General features: G+C 43.4%; 1 protein-coding gene across 1 annotated transcript in view; it reads left to right on the top strand.

The window, feature by feature from the left end:
* LOC134884130 (partitioning defective 3 homolog) overlaps positions 1 to 21641 on the top strand; it is a 278180-nt gene that overhangs the window by 114762 nt on the left and 141777 nt on the right. The window contains 5 exon segments of the mRNA XM_063912802.1: positions 9902 to 10008; positions 10805 to 10888; positions 14856 to 14981; positions 17260 to 17487; positions 18311 to 18498. Of these exon segments, the coding sequence (XP_063768872.1) occupies positions 9902 to 10008; positions 10805 to 10888; positions 14856 to 14981; positions 17260 to 17487; positions 18311 to 18498 (733 nt within the window).

Below are 21641 nucleotides of genomic sequence, written 5' to 3'. Positions count from 1 at the left end.
GCATGAAGAGAGACCCGTTTCATTTGCATGGGCCGTAAAACAAAAGCAGTCACAGTTGGATGTGAACGGACAGGAATGAGGTGGTTTCATTTCAGAGCCAAGTTGATGGAGGGATAGAAAGCCTGTAAAGAGAGTGTGAGGAGAAGAGAAATGGTAGTGGCCCAATCAGTCCATTTCTGTTCCTCCTTTACAGATGTAGTCATGGTAGCCAACCACTTTGAGCTGCACCAGAAAGAGGTGTTATTAGGTTTAATTTAGCTATTGCTCGGTTCTTGATTGTGCACCATTTTTGTCCAGCTTTGCGGCAACAGTTGATAGAGAAAGCCTACAGGAACTAAACTAGATCTGGAAGCATGATGGTTGTAAAGGTCATACTGCCATATTATTATTAAGAGTAGACCTTGTGTTCGTGTCCATCAAATGCCTTCAGTTATATTAAAGTGTCCTTGAACATTACTTTTCAGGTCATTTGTTGTATTCCACTTTGGAAAATAGATGCCTGTCAGAAAAAAATGAATATAAGTAAGCCAGATACACAGTTTCATCATCAGATGTTTAATTACCTTCATTACAGTATGATGGTGAACGTTACATTTGCCACACCGTATATAATCATAGCAAAGACGGGATGCTCAGATATCAGCAGCAATCACTTGTTAAACTTTGCCTTGACTTGCTATGTGGCCAGATCCTCAGAACTGAAGAAAAAAGGGAAAATGATATGAATTTGGTATCATCTTTTATTAAGGGAACCAGTAGAGGTTAGCAACATCCTAAAGACAACCTAGAAGACAAATGATACCACGCTCGAGTAGCCTCTTATAAAAAGCACACTGAAACTTTCATCAAGGTACCGTAATGTTCTCAGTGATAGATGACCTATTTCCATCTCGTTTTAATCCTCACATTTCAGGGAAACAAATGAACACATTGGATTTCTAAAAACATAGAAAAATCTAGCGTTTATGAATAATTTTGAAACTCTTCCACCTTAAAACATGCTAAATCGCGGATATAATCCTTTGAGCGTCTCAAGGTCGGATGCCTGCATTGAATTTTGAATGGAGTCATTCTGGCAAGGAGCATCTCTGAAAATAGCTGCGCTTCTTCCTGCAGAGCGGTTTTCCATCGGAATTCTCTCCTCTTTACGGTCTCTGACACAAAGGCCATGAGAGTTGTTGTGTAGAATCGCACCCCTGCCAAGCTCCATCACAACATACTCTGTATTCCCTCATGTAATCACGATTTCCACCAGAACCATGCTGACAACCTTTTCCATTTTAGAAAACAGTGGAGCACAGAAACAATTGCTTTGCGCGTTGGACTTCATGTGTGTCTGTTGGATTTGAATATGAGAGTCCTGCTGATGTTGTCATATGATTGGTCGAAATATGAACCGATAGCTTGATATGTTAGTGTGCCTATGGGTACCCTGGGAGTGCTCGGTTAGAGTATTTTATGTTTGTGTGTTCACATGCACATTGTTTACATGCTGCAAATTGCCTATCCAAGCTTCGATCTGTCTTGTTTGTTGTGGCACTGATGGTTTTCCTGTCCTCTTATCTCAGTGATTGCAATCACTTGTCGTATTTAGCAAGTGAATTGTCTTCAACTCGGCACACTGCTTGTATCAATCAATATCTTGTTACTAATATGCTCATTACACTCAGAGCCGTAATGTATGCAAACAAATACATACATTTGTTTGTTATAATTGAATATTTACACGGTTGTTCAACTGTAATTGCGGCCCTACATCCTTTTTCTTTCCTTAAACTCTTACACCCACACCCTGCCCCTCCTTTCTTGCCCACTAGATTACTGTGGCTGTGCCGGAGTCTTTTGGGACCTCTCTTCATTACCGGCCCTCCACAGGCCCCTCATCTCCACACGGCCCTCTTCATTTAGCCCTGGCTAAAAGCGAGGACTCGCCCCAAATGGCTTTCTTTCTCCCCCTTATCCAAGAACTTCACCTTCCAATTAAAATGAAATGGAAAGCACCCCCGTCTAGCTCTACACTGCTCCCATGACGCATCAGATGAGCCCCCGGCCCACCTGCTCAAACAAGGCAGCAAACAACGGCTGATCTGTGGAAAAGACCGTTAACCCCCCTGTAATAACTCACTGCAATGTGTACCAAAGCTTTTCTTTACACTTAATTATTCATAGTTCAACATCATTCACCCTCATTCCCTCTTTTTCATTTCCTCCTTCTTCATGTTCGGTGTGTTTAGAGTTTGAGGTCACAGCGTGTTAAAACAGCCTATATTAAATCGAGGAGATTCTTGAGTGAGTGCTGCCTTGCACATTTTCTTTTCCAATGCTGCCATTATTACTTGCTGATACAACATTTGCATCCCAGTAACTGTTGTATTAGACAGTTTGGATGACAATTTGGCAGCGCAGGGGTAGTAGCTTATTGGCAGCCACCGTGCTGCTCAATAAGTCAGCGTGATTCTGACTCACGTAATTGCCGATGAGACTCCTGAAAATCATAATAATAATAAAAAAAGAAGACGCATTTAATTGCAATCCAGATCTGAACCATGGGTGCTCTCATTGAAATTCAAACACCCGCTATTATTTCAACGGGGGTAACATTCGCTCACTGACCTTCACAGTTTGAAAGATGGATTTAACGTTCTGAGCAGAGGAAAGCAGACTGTCCTCCCACTTAATAAGCTCAAAATGATGATTAATCTGTGAAAAGCACCACAGAGCTCTTTTTAATGCATGGATAAAGATCTGGGATTCATCTGGGACCGTCCGCTCAGCTGGGCCGCGCACTCAACCTCCAGGATTATCTGTTCACAATCACCTCTCTTCACCTAAGCCAGGTGTCTGGAAAGTCATAATATCCCCTTTGAACCATTTTTTATGCACCAGAAACCCTCCAACTGCTTTAAACACCCCCTTTGAAGTGCTATTCTAAAGCAAAATGCTTGGCATATTCTAAGTCTTTGAACGCTTCCACTGTATTCAAACAACATTATTCAGCGAGCTTGTAAGAGTAAGAAGTGCTCTGGACAAAAGCTGCTGCCGATAACTCACTTCGCAGTAATCCCTACCCGTTTGAACCTCCGGCTCTCTGGTACAGGAGGGGTCTGCTCCGGTTTGTGCATGTTATTGATGAGGTTTGGAAAAAGTCTCGGGTCTCTCCGTCCGCTTTGGGCCTTTGTTATTGACCTGGTGATTGATTTAAGCCCTCATAATTAGCAGGCCTAATTTAATTAAAGGGCAATTTAACGATACAGTGGGCAAAGGCAAAGGCAGCTGTGTCATTGATAGATCAGGGCAGGCCTGATATGAAACAGGCATGGCATACGATGTATTCCACACAAAGCAGGTGTCTCACTGTAGAGTGCAGAGACAAAGGAAAAGCCAGAGTTTGTAGTTAAGAGACTAATAGGGAGAATGACTGGAGTAAAAAGAGAGGCATGATTTTGTTTTTCCAAATACCAGCCCGCAAACAGCACTGTCCGACTTTCACCCCCACCCTTGCACATCTCGCCGCTCTCCGTCCTGATGTGGACAAATGCAGCCTCACATCTCTGATCTAATTTGCTTAACAGCATTAGGAACCTGTCTGTCCCTGTAATTTTCTTCAAATACATCCACGTTTGAGCTTGAACTTTTTACGAGCCAGAAGCCATGTATTTCCAAAACAAAGAGAGACAGATTTAAAGGCTGTATTGTTGATTAAAAGCAGCTGTTTGGATAAGGCAGGTCTATAAAACGTGGTCAATTGGGGATGATATCATGGCAGGGAAATAAATAATTGAGAATAGAGATTTATTGATAAGAAGAAACATAAAGCGTTGTGTCCCCATAAGGATCGTTCATCATTTAGTTTAAACAATGCGGTGATTGATATTGATTAGGATTCTTAGAACATTTCAGACAGTTATAGGTTATTTGCTGTCATCATTTGGGTGAGAAAGAAAAGTAAATACCAATTTTTTTAAGACAATAAAAAATAATGCTAGCAGTACATAAAAGTACTATCGAATTGTTGAATTTATAAACAACGCTTCTGAAAAGTCTGTCAAAGTAAAAAACTATTCACTGGACTGTATTTCCAAACGTTTTTTAAATCAAAAAACTTGTGTCTTATTTACTTGGTTCCCATTCAGAACAGCGTCTTTATACTCAACCTCACTCCCGACAGTCCTAACCTAGCACAACAACGCACATTTGACTCTCACTCTCGTCTTTATCAAAAGGAATAGTACATCTAATCTGGAATGCAAGTGCTCTCCTTTGAACAAGACTGGAGCCCGTGGGTGCAGGGTGTGAAATATGAAAGACAACACATGTCCTCATCAGAGGACAGCCGCCGCCTCGGCAACTCCCCTTGGCACACAAACATAGGACTGTAGTATCATAACCTCAGCCTCTCTTTCTCTCTCACTCACCCATTCATAGCAAGTAATAGCAGGCACCAGGGTTCACACTGCTTTGATTTTCATCCAGATTTGCAATTTCCACTCCAACAGGGAGCTTATAGTTCGCCAGACAAAAAGCAACATTCTCTGAAACAGAGGCCTAAACAGTAAGCCCTTCCACTCGAATCACATCAACACAATAAATCCTGATTTCTGTGTATTGAAATCCCCATTAGCTTACATCATCATGAGATCATAACCATATAAAGAAGATAAGACAGTTTGCTGAAACTGGTTTTAGCCTCTGCTGACAACCATTAAGTCCCATTTAGGGAACTTGTGGGTAGGATGAAGGAGGTCATTATGGCCCTTCATCATGCACTAATCAGTTTAACTCTTCACTTAGCCTTTTATAATGCTCCCTTATCCCCAACATAAATGTAAATAAGTGTCTCATCATCTTAGTCATTGTGAGGTATTGGTTGTTTTAATGGCGTTGGAGTCCGATGGGCTGGCGGGGAAGGAAGGGTTAAAGATGGTGGAGAGGGTGGGGCTGGGTCGTTCAACAGTGCAACAGTCTTGTCCAATCTATTCACAGAGGCCGTTTTGGCGCATATTTTGACCCTGATGGCTGTTTCCTCTGAGGGGATGGATATGAAGGATAAAAGCCCTTCTGTAACAAGAAGAACAATCTGTGTATGGTCAACTCTGTCACAGCCATGAACAGGTCATCCAACACACTGCACCATCCTTCAGCAGCTGGTGGAGGCAGCTGCTCTAATTTAAGTACAGTACCCGGGATCATCTGTGGTTCAAATATAGGTGAAAAATCACGGTGCCAAATGCATTTAAACTTCTTTTAACAGCTGATTGAAATCAGCGAGATTCTGGCTCTGGTTAAGATGGAAAAGTATCGATAATTGCTTTGTGAGGTCAAATGAACTATAATAGTACAATTAGGAGTTATTACCGGCAGCTTGTTTCTGTATGTCAGTGCCATTGTGCTATGCAGCAGGACTGTGGAGTCCTTTCAGGTCTTTTCTGGTGTACAGTGTTTAGTCGAACTGCATTAACGGGAGGTAATGAGGGTACAATTATGGCTCCTTAACCTTTTTATGAGCAAGAGAGAAAAGCCTCCGCCTCTGTTGTTCTTTCCCCCCTACCTTACACCTCTGCTCACTGAAAGCAGATTCTTTTCACGTGTTGCTATCGTTTGTTACCTTTGGCTGGTTTAATGTTTCAATAAGGGGCATACTGTATGTCAGCTTTCCCAATGAATGTTTCAAAATTCGGCAGGCCAGGTCAGAAAGGAAGGGCAGTCTATGTAAATATTTCAACGGCCATATTGCTAAATGCTTTGACTAAATTCTTTCCTGTATTGTTTTCAAATGGCCAACATCCCACTCTGTTCACTTTGAGATAAATCTATATGTGGTTCTTTGGCCTCCGTTTGTTCTGCTGGGCACAGACAGCCCATTGTAAGGAAACGTGTGATATTGTCTGACAGGGAGCCCTGTTCCCCACTTGAAGCTGTCCCACAGATGTGGACCCCAGCCCTGGAGGAGGGGTGGTGGCCACAAACACACCATCTGCTGCGACCTTTGAACCTGTCCTTGTTACGCCCTTGACGCCAAATGTGGACTCAGAAGGGAGTCCCCGCCACGCTTCACCTAACGGCTACATGTTGCATGTGGCATTCATGGCTAATGGCATCACACACACACACACACACACACACACACACACACACACACACACACACACACACACACACACACACACACACACACACACACACACACACACACACACTTGCTTACAGTAGGTGTCCTTTAGGACAGCGGTTGATAGAGGTTGACAGCTCCTCAACCCACACCCTTTGCACCAACCCTCAAGCAGTGGGCTTACATTTGTGTGTGTGTGTGTGTGTGTGTGTGTGTGTGTGTGTGTGTGTGTGTGTGTGTGTGTGTGTGTGTGTGTGTGTGTGTGTGTGTGTGTGTGTGTGTGTGTGTGTGTGTTTGTAAGTGTGTGTATGTGTATGTGTGTAAGTGTAAGTGTGTTTGTGTGTGTGTGTGTGTTCTGACCTGTCCGTCCGTTTGAAGGTAACAAGACTCTGCACTTTGCAGCCCTCCCTCTCCCCTCCATTTCTTTCTCCCCCTTTCCAGTATGCGTCTCAATAATCTAATGCTGCAGCTGTCCTATGGCCAAACCTCCAACAATGAAGGAAAGCAATAGCCAGGGGTAAGGAGCTGGTAGATTTTTGGCAGCAGATTAGGGCTCAGGACTCGCTCTAATGCATGTGAGGAAGGGTGAGGGAACGGGGAGGGAGAGAATGAAGCAAAAGGAGAGTGATAGAAATGAGTGCCATGGACAGTTGAAAAGCCTTGTTGCTTCCCCACTCCGCTGGTTACCAAGGGATCAACAGGGTGCTAAAAGCACTCAGGGTAGGAAGAAATGGAGGGCATTTTTAGAGATGGGGAAAGGCTAGACTCAGAAAGATGGAGAGACAATGAAAGAAGGAGAATGGACGGGCGTGAGAGATGGATGTATATTTAGCCCCTGTCTCTCCTCTGATGTCACTCTTCTGACACAAGGACAGACAGCAAGTGTGCTGGCAGTGATTATAAAGGGAGGTGGCTTCTTCTTCTGCCCCTGGTCACAAGGATACACTGACTCCTACAACAATGACTACCATAGACAGAAGTCAGCAGCTATCCTTGAGGACCTCACTGCCTAAAATGTCAATCTCAACAAGTGATTACTCACTATATCCAGCCTTAGACGCTATGTGTGTCTGGTGAGAGCTCAGTCTTTGTCCTGAGCCTCTAATGAAGAGGCGCTGCCCTTACTGGTTGGGTAGCCGCGTCTTGAATCGGTGTCAAAAGTGTCAATGACGCGCTTCTGGTTATGCTGTAAATTTACAGGCAGTTGAAGCGTGTTGCGCATTATAATATGATAATGAAAACACCCACAAAAGCTGTGCTGTCACATCCGGACACCAGCACAAACAAAACCAGGCGTGTAAGACGGGTGTTTCATTTGTTTCAGCTAGATTATGAAGATATAGGTTTCACTTTAGAGCTGCTTAACATCGGTACTTTTTTCACCAAAAGCATTACGGATCCTGCCAGGGCAGTGAAATGATTCCTCTTTCATATCTTAAGCAGTTCAACTATTCCACAGATGTCATGTGAGGAAGGTCAAAGTCTAAATCAGGAGCATGTAAGGCGGAGAGAGTCTGAGGGAGAAAATACAATGAGAAGAATACAGCTTTATGAAACGTTGTTGAAACAAACTAAAGTCTCTTTCTTTCTGGAGTTGTTCCCACTTTTAAAAAGATGTTTCTTCTCTCCTCCAGCTCACTCTGCTTTGCCCTCCCTTAAAACGTCTTTCTTTTTTTATCACAAGTTTCTCTTCCCTTTAGTGTTATTTTCACAGTTCCTCTTTGTACCTTACACCAGTCACCCGGAAGATACCTGGATAGAAATATCACCTCCCTTCAGTGACATCTGCTCGTACCACAGTTAGGTAATTTATGTGTCACACTCACACTTAACCTGTTGGTACTTTTTGCAGTTGGCCTTTGGCAAGTGAAGCATCCTTTCTCACAGATAGTCTTTCGTTTTCTTTATTATATCAAATAAAATAACATCTTTTTTTAAGGAATCCACTTAACATCTTCACGGGCAAACTCACAGAGAGAAGATTGTTGCTGAGAGCTACTGTTACTGAAGTTAATTACATGTCACTTTCTGTGATGATCCACTGTGAGTTAGCTCGCCTCTCTGATCACTTGTGTAATGAGACGCAAGACGATGAGCACTGTCACCTCCTTCATTCTTTATGAACATTTCTATTCATGTAAGTCAACATTCTCTTGGCTTACATAAACTCAGTTTTTGCCCATCTCTTTGTAAAGCATACACTTAAAGTATGTGGTTCAATATGTATTCTTCTTGTCCAATTTCACCTGTCTTCTCCACTTCATGCTCTCCTGTCTGTATTCATTAATTCCCACAGGTAGACAGGTCCTTTGTGCACAGCATATATATGTAAAAAATATAGAATAAGCCAATCCACGTGGGGGTTTTTCATAAAAGCCTTTGTGAATACTGGGCCCCACTAGGTGCCTGGGATCGCAGCTGACATGTAATTAAAGGCAGGGCTGACTGATGGACTGGCTCATTTTCATAGCGCGCGAATACAGAGAGGAAATAGACAGGTAGAGGGAGTCAAGGTCCCTTAAGTTAAGGTAGACTGCCGAGGAAAATGTCCTCCCCCCACGCTTATAAATAAATAGGTGAGAGAGTCCCTCTGTGCCACGCCTGTGTGTCACCAAAGATATCCTGCGCTCTGAATAGGTTTGAATCCATTTCCATAAAGAAACCATAATGGGACTGGACCTTTTTGGATGTGTTTGACATTTCAGCAAGAGAGAAGAGAAAAAGGGAGGTGAAGGGTGAGGCCGGGGAAATAGCGGTGGCTAACAAAGCGTTTCAGCAGAGCCTCAGACGAGACGTTGCACTGTCTGGGGGCTGACAGGTTCGCACGCATGCACGCACGCACGCATACACACACACACACACACACACACACACACACACACACACACACACACACACACACACACACACACACACACACACACACACACACACACACACACACACACACACACACACAGTTACTAACAGGACTAGAAGAAACGCTGAAATGACCTTGTCCTTTTAAATTTGAAGTGTTGATGATCATTGTTCTTGTCACTTGTTTGATGAACCTCCCATATATCTAACCTTCAACACATGAATAGTTGAAATGGAACCCTAAGTTATTAAATCGGTCTCCGTCCTATTCTACATGCAGCATGTCAGCACTGCATGTAAGTGCCCTGCTCAATCTGTACCATCCCTGTAAAGATAGCTCAGATAAAGATTTTATCCCCCATTAAGGGGAGCATGAAGCCGCTCTGGTTCCAGAGCCTAGTTAAGTCCTCAGACGTCTGGCTGCCCTGTAAAAGCCACCGCCTACCGGCCCCGCTGCCTAATGGCCCTGAAGGAAGATGAGTAAATGAAATGAAGAGAGTGAGAGAAACAAATGACAGTGTGTGCGACCACTTTCCTTCACTCTGGACCCGATCACATCACCGCAAAAACCCCGGCAGCGGTGCCACGCCCCGGGCCAGACCTGATTGATGGAGAAAGAGCAATCGATCAGGGCCACTTTGTCACTACAGTCACTAAAGTTTTTGGCTCGGAAAAGGATGTTTCTGTAGCATCCTCAGTGATGACGTCTTTACTTTACTGAAAGTCTCTTTTGATTTAGAATTGAGGCCGCTACTTGTTCCTGCAGGTAATTGGATTAAAAGCCAGGGGAGAGATATAGGCAGGACAGAGGGAGATGCAAGCACAGCCAAATAATAAATGATGACATTGAGAGTGTGAGTGTTTTACTTTGCTGGAACAGGCTTTCAATGACTTACCCTTCCCTTTTTTCCCTTTTTGTTTCTCTCTTTTTAGGAGGAGGAGGAAGAAGAGCGAAGGAGACAAGAAAGGAGGATTGAACGGATAGAGCCAGTAGGGAGGGCCGATTCCTCACTGGAACATTCACCTGGGTTTAGTCTAGAGTAAGCGATCTATACCATACCATACCATACCATACCATACCATACCATACCATACCATACCATACCATACCATACCATACCATACCATACCATACCATACGTCTTCGTATTAACCTATGTTTTTTTAGTTTTGGTCTTATTTTACCATTTCAAATCTGCGTTTTCTAATAATTCTGTCACCACACAAACGTTTTTATTCACAATGCTGTTACATTTACAGAGGTAAGCATTTTATAATTGTTTGTGTGAAATTACCTTTTAACCTATTACAGTTATACCAGAAAGGTTTAAGATTGTCATCACATTTCACCAAATGACAATGAAAATACAGTACATAAACACCACGCCCCCTCCCACCAACACACACATCTGCATCACCGGATGCTTGTGTTCATTTGTCTTCACGTCTTTATCTGCACAAATTAACCTCCCCTTCTCCTCCTCCGTTCCCCAACACGTTTTTCAATTAATCTGTTCTCTTTTAGCACAACATTCTGATCCTAATCACTTAATTGAAGTCTCCATTTGGGTCCCTAATCGACCCTGAGGTCCAGCAGCCTGACTTTGTAATGGATGACTTTGTGTAGACAACACAATGCAGCCACGACCAATAAGGCCGCACCAACCCCCATCCCATACATCACATCAACTTCGTGTCGTGTTGACCGTGTCTTCTTTTATATCCTGCTTTTCTACATTTTCTTGTCATTCCTGTTGTTTTGTATTCATGCTTGTCTCCCCCGGCCTCCCCCCTCCCCTCCTCCTCCTCTCGGCCCCATCCATCATCGTCCTGCAGAGGCCTGCTGAAGCCAGTCGAAGTGTCCAACGGAGGAGGGCCCCTGGGGATCCACATAGTGCCTCTCAGTTCGCACGATATCAGGTAAAAAAAAAAAGAGAGAGATTGGAAAATGCAAGAATCAAAGCAGCTTAGTGCGCAACAATAGCTGGTTAGTTTCACCATCCGATGCGCCTGCCACCTCCTGTGGTTTGAAGGCCTGTGGATGTTGCTTTCTTGTTGCATTTACTCATCATTTCCCTCTATATTTCTTTCTCTCTCTCTCTCTGTTCTTTCTTATTCACCTCTTTTAACATTTAACTCCAGGCTGCTTTTTTCACTGGCTGTGATTTTTCTGGCCATCTTTTTGTTTTTGTGAGTCCCACTCCCAAAACACTACCCAGCAACACTCTTATCTGAAAGCTCAGAATCCCCCAGTGGGAAGAAAAACAGATGAAAGCAGCACTGCTCTTGAATGCTTGTAGTATTATTCTTTTACTTTATTCTAACCTATGTCCTCAGTCACAACGGTGTCTGCTCTGCCTTGAAGGTGATTCAGACAGCGGCCCTTTTTTTAAACTGGTGGGGAGTGTCGATGACAGGGGACAAGAGGAGCATACATCCCAGTTTACAATATTCCAGAAAAATAAAGGACAGAGGAAGTAGCCAGATGTAATCAAACTAAAAGCCTGTGTATAACACAGATCCCCGCTGCAGGCCAAGGGACTGGCTCAGCTCCAAGGTGAATGTGACTACTCAGCGCTGGGAAAGAGGAGGTGGGGTGGGTGAGGTGAAAAGACAAAGTGAGGAAATGGAATGGGATGACATTTGAGGGAGAGAAGCTGGCTGTCATTGAAGACTGCTGCGTGTCATTTCTTAGGGACACTAATCCCATTGCTGTTTATAAGCAAGTGTCAGGAAACTATATTTAGCTCTGACCTCGTGCGATTGACTCCCTGAAAGAGCTGTGGCACTTTGAGTTATCCTGAGTCAGAGGAGCATAATAATGATTCATGATGGCTCACACTCACTAATATCGCTTAAATAAAGTTCAAATCCAACATTTATTAGACACGGTGTTATCCTTAAGCTCTTCCCACAAACTCAAACTGCATCTTGCCAGAGACAGCAGTAATGCTGCTTTGAGAGTGGATTTCTTCTCCATCAGCTAAGGTAGGCACTAATAGCTATCAGAGCCTTCAATTAACTTCAGACATGATAAGGCTTAGCGTCTGGTCAGTGGGATGATGCTAATGGCCCGGTCCAGCTCCTTCCTGTGTGCTGTGCGCTAGGACAGGAGGCATTAGCCTCAGCGGGCTGTCATTAATGTCTAGACCAGTGCCACAGGGGTCAGACAGACAGCAAAAGCAGACAGCAAACAAGGAACTGCAGGCGCTCCAACGTCGCCTGGTTGTATTCTGCTTCACTGTACTCACATCAAGTCAGATCCAAGCAGGAGGGGCGGACAGCTGCAGGAGGGAGCTTAGAGACTCTCTATCTCTCACAAACACAACCAGATGCACAGAACGTACACCCATTCAGTGTATGAAGAGTATGGACTCACCTCCAGCAGTGTGTTCCCCCAAGGATTCTCGCTGTCACTTTTTTTTCCTTGCACACACGCAAACTGTATTGTAAGCAGTGCTGATCTGCCTTGAATGCTGCGCACATAAATATACTGTACATCTGCACGCTCAAATACACACGCCCATGGCAGATGCATTCTTTGCTTAATGAACTTCTCAATCCATGACCAGTTTCGATTGTAAACAAACTGCGGACATAATTGCCGTGCTTAAATAGATCCTGATTGGATTATTGTTTGATTAAAGGCAGGAGACGAGAGCAGGTGGCCTCCTTCAAATCATTTTCAGCACTGCTGCCCAGCCACAAGATGGAGTAAGGCCATGCAGTGTAGTGCAATGCTGATCTTATGCTTTAGAAACAGTGAGACTTAGCAGCCTAGATGTATTTCCTGATGTTTCTAACTACAAACTCCATGTGCACATATAAAACCTAATCTATCCACGGACGTACACCCTGTTGGAAAATACCTTTTAGAGTTTTCTTTAGCTCTCCTGCTTTTTGCCCAAGAAAGCCATCAGTGCGATGAGGAGGAATTGAGATGGCAGTGCATTACAGCCATCACAATAATAGTGCTTTTACTAAATCATCTTCTTCAAATCTCTAAAAGATGCTGCTTTGCCCCTAATCCTCCCTGTTGCTGCTTTGAATACTGATCAGGGATCAACCAAAACTCCTTTATCTACTGCCTCTGCTCTGCTAGCACATCAGGAGTCATTAGAGTGTGTCCATGATGTAATCTCCATCCACAATACTTTGTTTTCAAGCTGCCAACACTTATGGAGATAAAGCACAATCATGTCCGCTTCCACGCGGCCTGCAATTACTCTCTGTTCAACACACTCAAGCTGACCTGGCAACGCCGTCTCGGACACCGAGAAAGAGGGAAGCGCCTTTTGTGATCTTTAATTTCAACTTAATGCTAAGCCATTTACCCCAACTGAGGAGCTGATGATTCTGTGGTGAGAGCGTGGATGTCCACATTATGCAGCCAATTAGACCAATGTTCCGACAGTGGCCCTGTTTGGCTGAAATGCTAAAGAGTTCGGAAAATCTGCCCCTGTCTGCAGTAAACAGGGTCACAATTGAAATGTGCTCTTGTTTATGTTTCCAGTGAAACAACAGGAAGTCACATGAACTTATGGAAAGCACGCAGCATATGTCCTTGCCATCGATAAGCTGTCAGTTGCCGTGTAAGCGACTTTATCTTGTACATCTTTGGTTCTGGAATAGCTTTGGCTCTGTTATATTTCATCATTATTTTTAATTTCCCAAAAGTAAGCCTCCAAACTTTTTGTCAGTTATTGCAAGGACACCAAATGTTTGCGCTCAGTCAGTCTACCTGCTACCTCAGGCATCTGGCGCCTTAGAGACGGATGGAGTTTGTAGTTCTGCTGTGCGAGCGCACATCAGATCTCTTTGCATGTGGTTATCCTCAGGGCCTAACTAAAGCCCAAAGGAGCTCACTGATGTATTTATCTAGGAGAGAGACTGAGGGGAGGAGGGGGAAGGGGGTATTTGAAGGTAAAGGTTGCCATTTTTTAAGGGATTGCTGAGATGGCCCCGCTGTGGAACTGCCTGAGTATTTATTATAACACTGCCGGCTCTCGTATTAAGCTCCAGTGAAGGAAACTGCAGCGTTTCCTCTGCAGCCATGAGATGATCTCTTAGCTGCTGGTCTGGATTACCCCAGACAAACCGCCCTGCCATTCTCTCAAACCTGCCCACAGAAAGGCAGATAGAGTGAAGGACAGAGGGACAGACACCGGCTTAAAGTGTAGTAAATCAGTGCTCTCAGGACATTTTGGGTCTTTATCTAAACTCCAAAGTTTTGAAAGTGAACTTACAAAAGGTTAACCCACATCAACAGGAAACTTCTTTAAGAGATGTTTTATTCCATATTACTAAACACATCATTTGATCAAATATTAGGGACTGCTGCTGCCATATTCTTTAATCATGTCTATTTAAGATCTAATACTTTATACTTTCATCCCAATTGTTTGGACTCCTATTACGGCTACTATAATGGCTAAGGACATTTTTAGGTGTATGCATGTCTGTGAGCCCAAAACAAAATGTCCACCTTCGACACCTTTTTTATTTAGGTGACAGTCAAGTACATTACGACTAACTTAAAGTTACGCTGTTGACTTAATTACACTACCTCAACATCTGTTAGGGCTAAAAAACACTTGCAGCTCTCTGTTGCACTGTTGTTGGCGAACAACCAACTCTGGGTAACTAAGAGTTAGATTTCTTGCTTCATGCTTACCTCCTACCTTATCTTCTAATTCACTTCCTTTTTTCTCTTTGCTGGTCTCCTGTTGACTCTCATTACCTTTTTTTAAATGAGTGGATGCAGGGGATGTAGCCTGCAACTTGCTGGCTGCTGCTCAGTTTATTAATATGTCACTCTGTCTTGGAACTACTACAGTATGTGTCTCAACGATGTGTTATCTCTAACCTGATGTGTGATCCTTCACAGGACGCAGGGCTTGCTGGTAAAGCGTCTGGAGCCAGGGGGAAAAGCCGAGCAGGAGCGACTCTTCCAGGAGAACGACTGTATCGTCAAAATTAATCAGGGAGACATTCGCCACCTGCGCTTTGAGCAGTAAGCTCTGAAGTCCACCCTTTATTCATGATTATATATCTTACTTCATTTCTTATATTGCTTAAAAACATGTATAAGACGCATACGGTGTGATCCTGCTGCACTGTGTTTGGCAAACAGCACTAAATATTCCTGCTGTGTATAACTGGAGCCAAACTTCAGGGAGGCGTGACACACACTCACAGTAAAACAGAAATATGACTGACTTTGTTGACCCTCTTGTAATAGGTTTCAGTGAGTCACAGTCCTTCAGCCCTCGGTACCCTACACTTCTCCCTCCATTTGTTTATATCGATTCAGGGCTTCCATTCATCCCTTAAAGTGGAATGAAGGTTTAACCTGGGACTTTTCCATCCATTTACCCAAAGCCACCCTTCTCCCTCTCACACACACATCACCTTAATGTGCCCAATCTCACACATACTTGCACATGCGCTGACACGTACACAAAGTTAGAATACGCTTTAACATCTTATCTACACTTGTCTCTATGTGTGTGTGCATGTGTGTGCTAGAGAAACAGATTGCTTCCCATTCACACTGGACTCTGGTGGAAGTGTATGGATATGTAATGGGTATGAAAAACAAACGTGGTTTAGTTCCACCCTACCGATGATTGACAGAAACCAAGTTGCACCTTGGAGTCAGAGACAAAGTGAGAGACAAAGTATTTTCTTCAAGCAAGCATACCTTAAGTGTTACAACCAACTTTGGGAAAGATTAGAGGAGCTCTCCGCAGCTTGTGAAGCTCCAGACGATCGCGGTTACCTTCCATCATTATGTTAATGTGTTCATCTGACTGTGCATAAAGCCACTAAGGGTTTAGGATTTATTTTTCTCTTTTCAAAACGATGCTATTGTCATTAGTAAACGTCCCGGTTTCCTTCCAAACCTTTCTACTGTGAAAGAGGCTTACAAACCAAATCCACTAGGGAGTGATGTTTTGTAGCGTTCCGCGCTCACCTCCCCGCCGTGCCGAACACACGTTCCTCACCGGCATCCAAATGCATAGGATGTTTGTGATTCTGCATGAAAACGAAGTGAAGTAGCTAAACTTTTCTCCCCCCTGCCCGCCTCGCTCCATCATCACCCCACCCCCCCTTCCGATTGTGCCTCGCAGAGAGTGACAATTTAAAGTGATAGTCTAATCTCCTTGGATTGTTTTGCATGGGTAAATATTTTGAGGCGCTTAATCTAACTGAATGTAATGATGCATTGATGGGGTAATTTATTATTCAATCAGGCTCGCGTGGAGGCTGATTACTGAAGTGATGGCACTGTATATGTGCAGGTGCGCACACAAACACGCCTACACACACACTTACTCACTCTGTCATCGCCCCTCAGTGTGCACATGAGACTGATTTCTGTAAATTACCATAAGAATAAAGATGGGAGAGGCCAAATCCTGCAGAAGTGGCTTGGTGCAGGGTGCGCGCCTCGCCTCTGTGACTCTGCTCAAATGAAGTGCTGTCTGTTGTGGCAAAAGCAGCTTAGCGGCTGTCATTTGGATACAATCAGCATGGTATTACTGGCGTGGTAATGGGGGTTTGGAAACAGGAGGTGGGATTGTTGGAATCCAGAAATCCACCGCATCTCTGGCCCCTTATGCTGCAGCATGGCTCGCTCCTGGTGAGCCTATCTATATGCTAAGTGCTACGGGCAAACCAGACTAAACAATTCATGCGCCTGGGAATCCTGTTGAGCTCTTGTCTTGGCTTATTTGGCCCCAAAAGTCACATGAGACTGAGTATGTGTTTTGGCTATGTTTGTCTTAGTTTGGTTGTAAGGAGAGAAGTGTGTGTCTGCTTACTTTGGAACCTCACTGTCTGGAAAGCTTTCTTGATGCATGATTCATTACTTCTGTTCTGATTGTGGAATCAACTCATGTCCACACACACAAACACACAGACTACTATGCCATTAAGAGACTTAAACACCCTTCATCCAGTATGTTTCAGTGGCAGGATATTGAATACACAATATATATTTTCTCATCGATGACTCACCATTCTTATCTCATTCCTGCCTTGATGCTGGTAATTATAGATAATGTAATTTGTGTCCTTTACTGCTATGCGGTGAGCAGCCCTGCGATTAGCCATGCTAACCTCATATCTCCCTATCTTCTCTCAACCTACTGCATCACATATTCTTCTATATCTGGCAAGCTATGATAGTACACTATTGTACTTGTATCTCTTATCATGTTAAAGCTAATTTACTTGTGTTTGCATGACCTCACCGCTCTCTTTCACTTTCTCTGTATCACTTCCAGAGCCCAGAACATTTTCAAGCAGGCGATGCGTGGCCAGGTTATCCTCTTCCATGTCGTCCCCGCAGCCTTCAGAAGACATTACGAGATGCTGTCCATCCAGAGCGAGCTCAGCCCGCCCCATTCCAATAGAGTCCGCTTTAGCCAGGACACTCAGCAGCTGAGGGACAGGTCCAGTCTGGTGGGGGGGATGACACCCAGAACTGGACCACAACCAGACTTCAGCCATGAGTATGTTTAAAAGTTATCTTGTGTATCCCTATCCAGCAAACATAGTGTCTACACAGAATTTGAAAGCCAGGTGAAAGTGAGAAACACACTGCCGTGAAATTAATATTGCCCCTTCTGCTTTGAAAAATAGCAAAAGTTCATGTTTATTTAAATAATTAGGCTAAGCAGTCTTAGGCTCCCAATAAATGCATTTCTATTTGAATCACACCGGTAAATTACTTTTTGATGTTCACTATGAATCCATCAAAGTTTAAAAGCTTCACAATAAAAGAAAAGCGAGCGGTTTATTATCAATTTCTACCTGAGACCTCTAAGTCTGCATCGCTGATCATCTCGTTAAAAGCCCATTTTATCTGCCAGTGGTTACTATTCATTTTCTGTAATGTCTTTGGCCTAATTCCAGAAAGCTAGAGGTATCTCTGAACAGAGATACTAATGTAATGTTGAGTTATGGGAACCCGAAAGATGAAGGCAATATCTAAATATGTTTAATTTAGAGCAGTATGTGTTGTTAGCTCAACATTAAACATGAAATGTTATTTACAAGATAACAACTCTTTACCCCATAAGCAATTTGTCAAGAATCAAGTTATTTTCAAGAGCATTTTAACCAACTGAGTGATCCAGGGAGCAGGCAGGGTCAGGGAGATCACTTTGTTTTCAATAAAGGCCCAAAACTGATACTTGACACGTCTGCTTATTTTTTAAATTGTTATAAAATATACACAATATCCTAAAACAGCATCCTGGAAATGCTTTACTTTGTATTACAGTTTATTTTATTTCAGTAATCTATTGAACCTTGATCCGTGTTTCTCTGTAGCCACCCGGCGCCACTGGCAGGAAGCACCCCAGAGTTGAGCCGAAGGTACGCCACGTTGCCGCACACCATGGTCTCTAGAACCTCTTCTGCCCCCTCCCCCTCCCTGCAGCGCAGGGTGAGCACAAACCCGTCCAACAGCACCTACGTAAAGAACAAAGGACGCAGATTCAACATCCAGCTAAAGAAAGGTAAGAAACAAGAGGCTGTAAACGTACATTTGTGTTTTCTATATCTGTTTGGTATCATGATGCCCAGCACAGAGCCAGTAGGGTACAGGTAAAGGTAAAATAGGACAAAATCACAGGAATGATAAATACATTGATTTATTATGGAATTATGGCATTCATTTTCCCATAATTTAGATGATTGTTTACTTCTAACTAAAAGGAAAGTCTTTCATTTATTTCATTGTTCAAACCCTACAACAACCTGAAGGCAGAGTGCAGATATGTTGATACTTGTACAGTCGGGTTGGAGACATGCTGCACTAGAGCACAGTGCCATTACGCACAGTCATCAACTGACTTTACAGTGACTTTATTTAAAGACATACAAAGCACCTCTACACCTATCAGACCGGTCCATTTTACCTCAGTTATGTGGCCTTTTAACACAAGCGATGTTGGATAACTGGAGTTTGTGAAACCTTTCGTCTTTAAAATGTCAACAGTTTATGTTGTTTTTAATGCAGTACACAGCGCATGCTACACTTATGCAGCAACAAAATAAATAAAAAACTAGTACCTGGAAAGCCAATTTGTAGAGTTACTCACATGAGTCACTTTGATTGGCAAACATGTTTTATAGCGACCAAACTGGTGATGTGATCAAAATACATCTATGGATCCCCACCTCCAGAAGCATTCAACTGCTTTACTGTTTTGATCATCAACAGCAGATGCAAATAGCACCTGTCTCCCAGTGGAAACCCAATGTTCCACTCCGTCTAAACTCTGTCTCGTGATCTGTATGCATTTTTAAATGTAATCAATTGGTCGAAAGCAGACAACCTCAAATCTGTTAAGAAAATCTGCACTTGCCTGGAGACTTTATTTAAGTGAGCAGACCAAAAGAAAACACAGATCAACTGATTCTTCAAAACAGAGCTCGTGGTTTGATGCGCTCAGGCTACATCGCCACGGCCGTGTGGTTGAAATATTAAGATTGAGCAATCAGTCTGCTTCCAGCTGAGGTTGGTTTGTTTGTGGACTTGGACGGGCCTTCGATCCTGGAGCAGTATATCTGAGCCGACCATTGTGTTGGGTTTACTGTTAGACTCCATCTCATTTTCATCACCTCACTACCTGTATATGATTGACAAGCAGGCGGTTGAAAAATGAACCAGTGCTGAGGCGACTAGACCTCTCTTTGTCTCTGGCTCCTTTCTCCTTTTCTCAGTTGAAGGGAGCAGATGTTAAGTCAACCGCTGGCACAGAGAAGAGTGCGGCAAGTGAGGGCAGCAGTGCAGGCTAAATGAAACACGCTCGGGGGAATGCAGCTGCAAATATGTTTGGCGACGGCCATGCTAGCATAGTGTTAGAGTTCTTGTACCATGTGAGACAGCAATGCAGTTTATATTTTTGTGTTTATATGTGATCAAGTACTTTTTTTTTCTGCACACAAGCCTCTCATTTTTAGTGAAACCACTGTGCGGCGATGTTGGTGGAGGTCCAGCAGCTCCAGAGAACTGACGCCAGTATTTATTTTATTTTCACTAGCCAATTCATGGTTTCACTCAAAACTAGCCATAACTCTCAAAAGTATGCTCTCGCCCGTGTGACAGAAATGGTTTCTGAGATTATTGCTCCTGATTTAAATGGGGCTTACCAGAATGGATGTGCCTCGCTTGTAAACTTCAAGCCATTCGTGAACTCTAAATGGGTATGAAATATTGTCCAAATATTGTTGAATTGGAAACAGAGCATTAAAATCCAAAAGAGTGGAAGGAGTGTGCTCCTGAAATCCATTTTGACCGTTCCATGTGATTACCAACAGATTTTATCACTACTAATGTACTTTTAAAAAGGCTTTGGCAGTTTTGTTATTGACACATTGTAATTGTTGTGATTCGGCCTAAGTGGGCCTGAGTTCCGAGTGGCAAGAGCAGATCTTGCCTGGCGAATTAACAAGAGTGCCGTAATCAAATGCTGCAGTCGAAAAAGGACACACGCACCCCATTAAGTCATTCTAATGTGCATCAGCCTCTCCTCATGTTCGCTGTTTGATTGGACTATTGGATCCAGGATTCAAACTAATCCTTAAAGGATACATCTACTTTTATCCTTGTCTTCTATTGCCCAAAATAAAGACGTCAGCGGTTAATCACTGCAGGCCTGCTACAGATGCATTCTCTTAATTGCCCGATTGGAGAATGTTAATGACGGGATCTTACAACGGGCCGGAGTTTGATTCTGCTCATTAGTCTGTGAGCAGGCCAGATGAGAGGAAACGCACTGACATGGGAGGGGGGTCACAGTGGAGTGGGGAACAAAGACAGTGACGTAGAGGTTTTTGAAAAGGGCACCATCAACTGCAGCTTAATCAGAATCTATAAGACAGAGGTGCAGTAGGATATCACCGACCATGTAGTCATTAGGAAAGGAGTGGAACCACATACGTCTTCTTTTATTAGTCTCTGTAGTTTAATTTTGACTAAGGAAATGCACTCACTGATGCCATGGCAGCGATGCGACCTCGTAATAAAAGTTTTTCATTCAAGAAGTTAAACTGCACATTTAACATTCCACATAAGGCAGCTATTTCTATCTGCTTAGTTATCATACAGCGTTGATGGAGGGATCACTGCACGTCATTATCCTCAACAGCTTAACTTTTTGACTTTAGAAGCAAGCCCCTTGATCACCTTTCCCGCAAGTTTGTTTGTGTGACGATGCCACGAGAAAAGTTAACATCCGCACTTCTCGCTCTGTGTGTTGCCTGTTCATCAACGCCATCGATGTCAGCGAGACGACAGAGAGTTTGTCAGACTGCTGCAGAGACATACTGGAAAAAGTAGGTCATGATGAGCCATCCGAGGTGCTGACAGCTCTCTGAAATGAGCAGTTACTTTGACATGAATACTAATCACTGTTGTTAGCATCAGAAAATTCTCCTCTGAAACCACATCGCGCACGTTTTCTACGTGTCTGCTAGAACCGCCAACGGCTAGGTTATGCATCTCTTTGAACGCTGTATTTAATGACTCATCTTATAGTGTTATGAAGCAAGGTTGTTTATTTGGTTTACCTCATTCCCGAGCTGACATTTGAAACCATTTCAGGGTTTTATTTTAAGAATTCAGCTCTGGTCAGCAGAAAAGGTCAGGCATGAG

The sequence above is a fragment of the Eleginops maclovinus genome, chromosome 21, assembly GCF_036324505.1.
Source record: "Eleginops maclovinus isolate JMC-PN-2008 ecotype Puerto Natales chromosome 21, JC_Emac_rtc_rv5, whole genome shotgun sequence".
Lineage (NCBI taxonomy): Eukaryota > Metazoa > Chordata > Actinopteri > Perciformes > Eleginopidae > Eleginops > Eleginops maclovinus.
The sequence above is the reverse complement of the archived record's forward strand: the minus strand, read 5'-3'. Positions and strand labels throughout refer to the sequence as shown.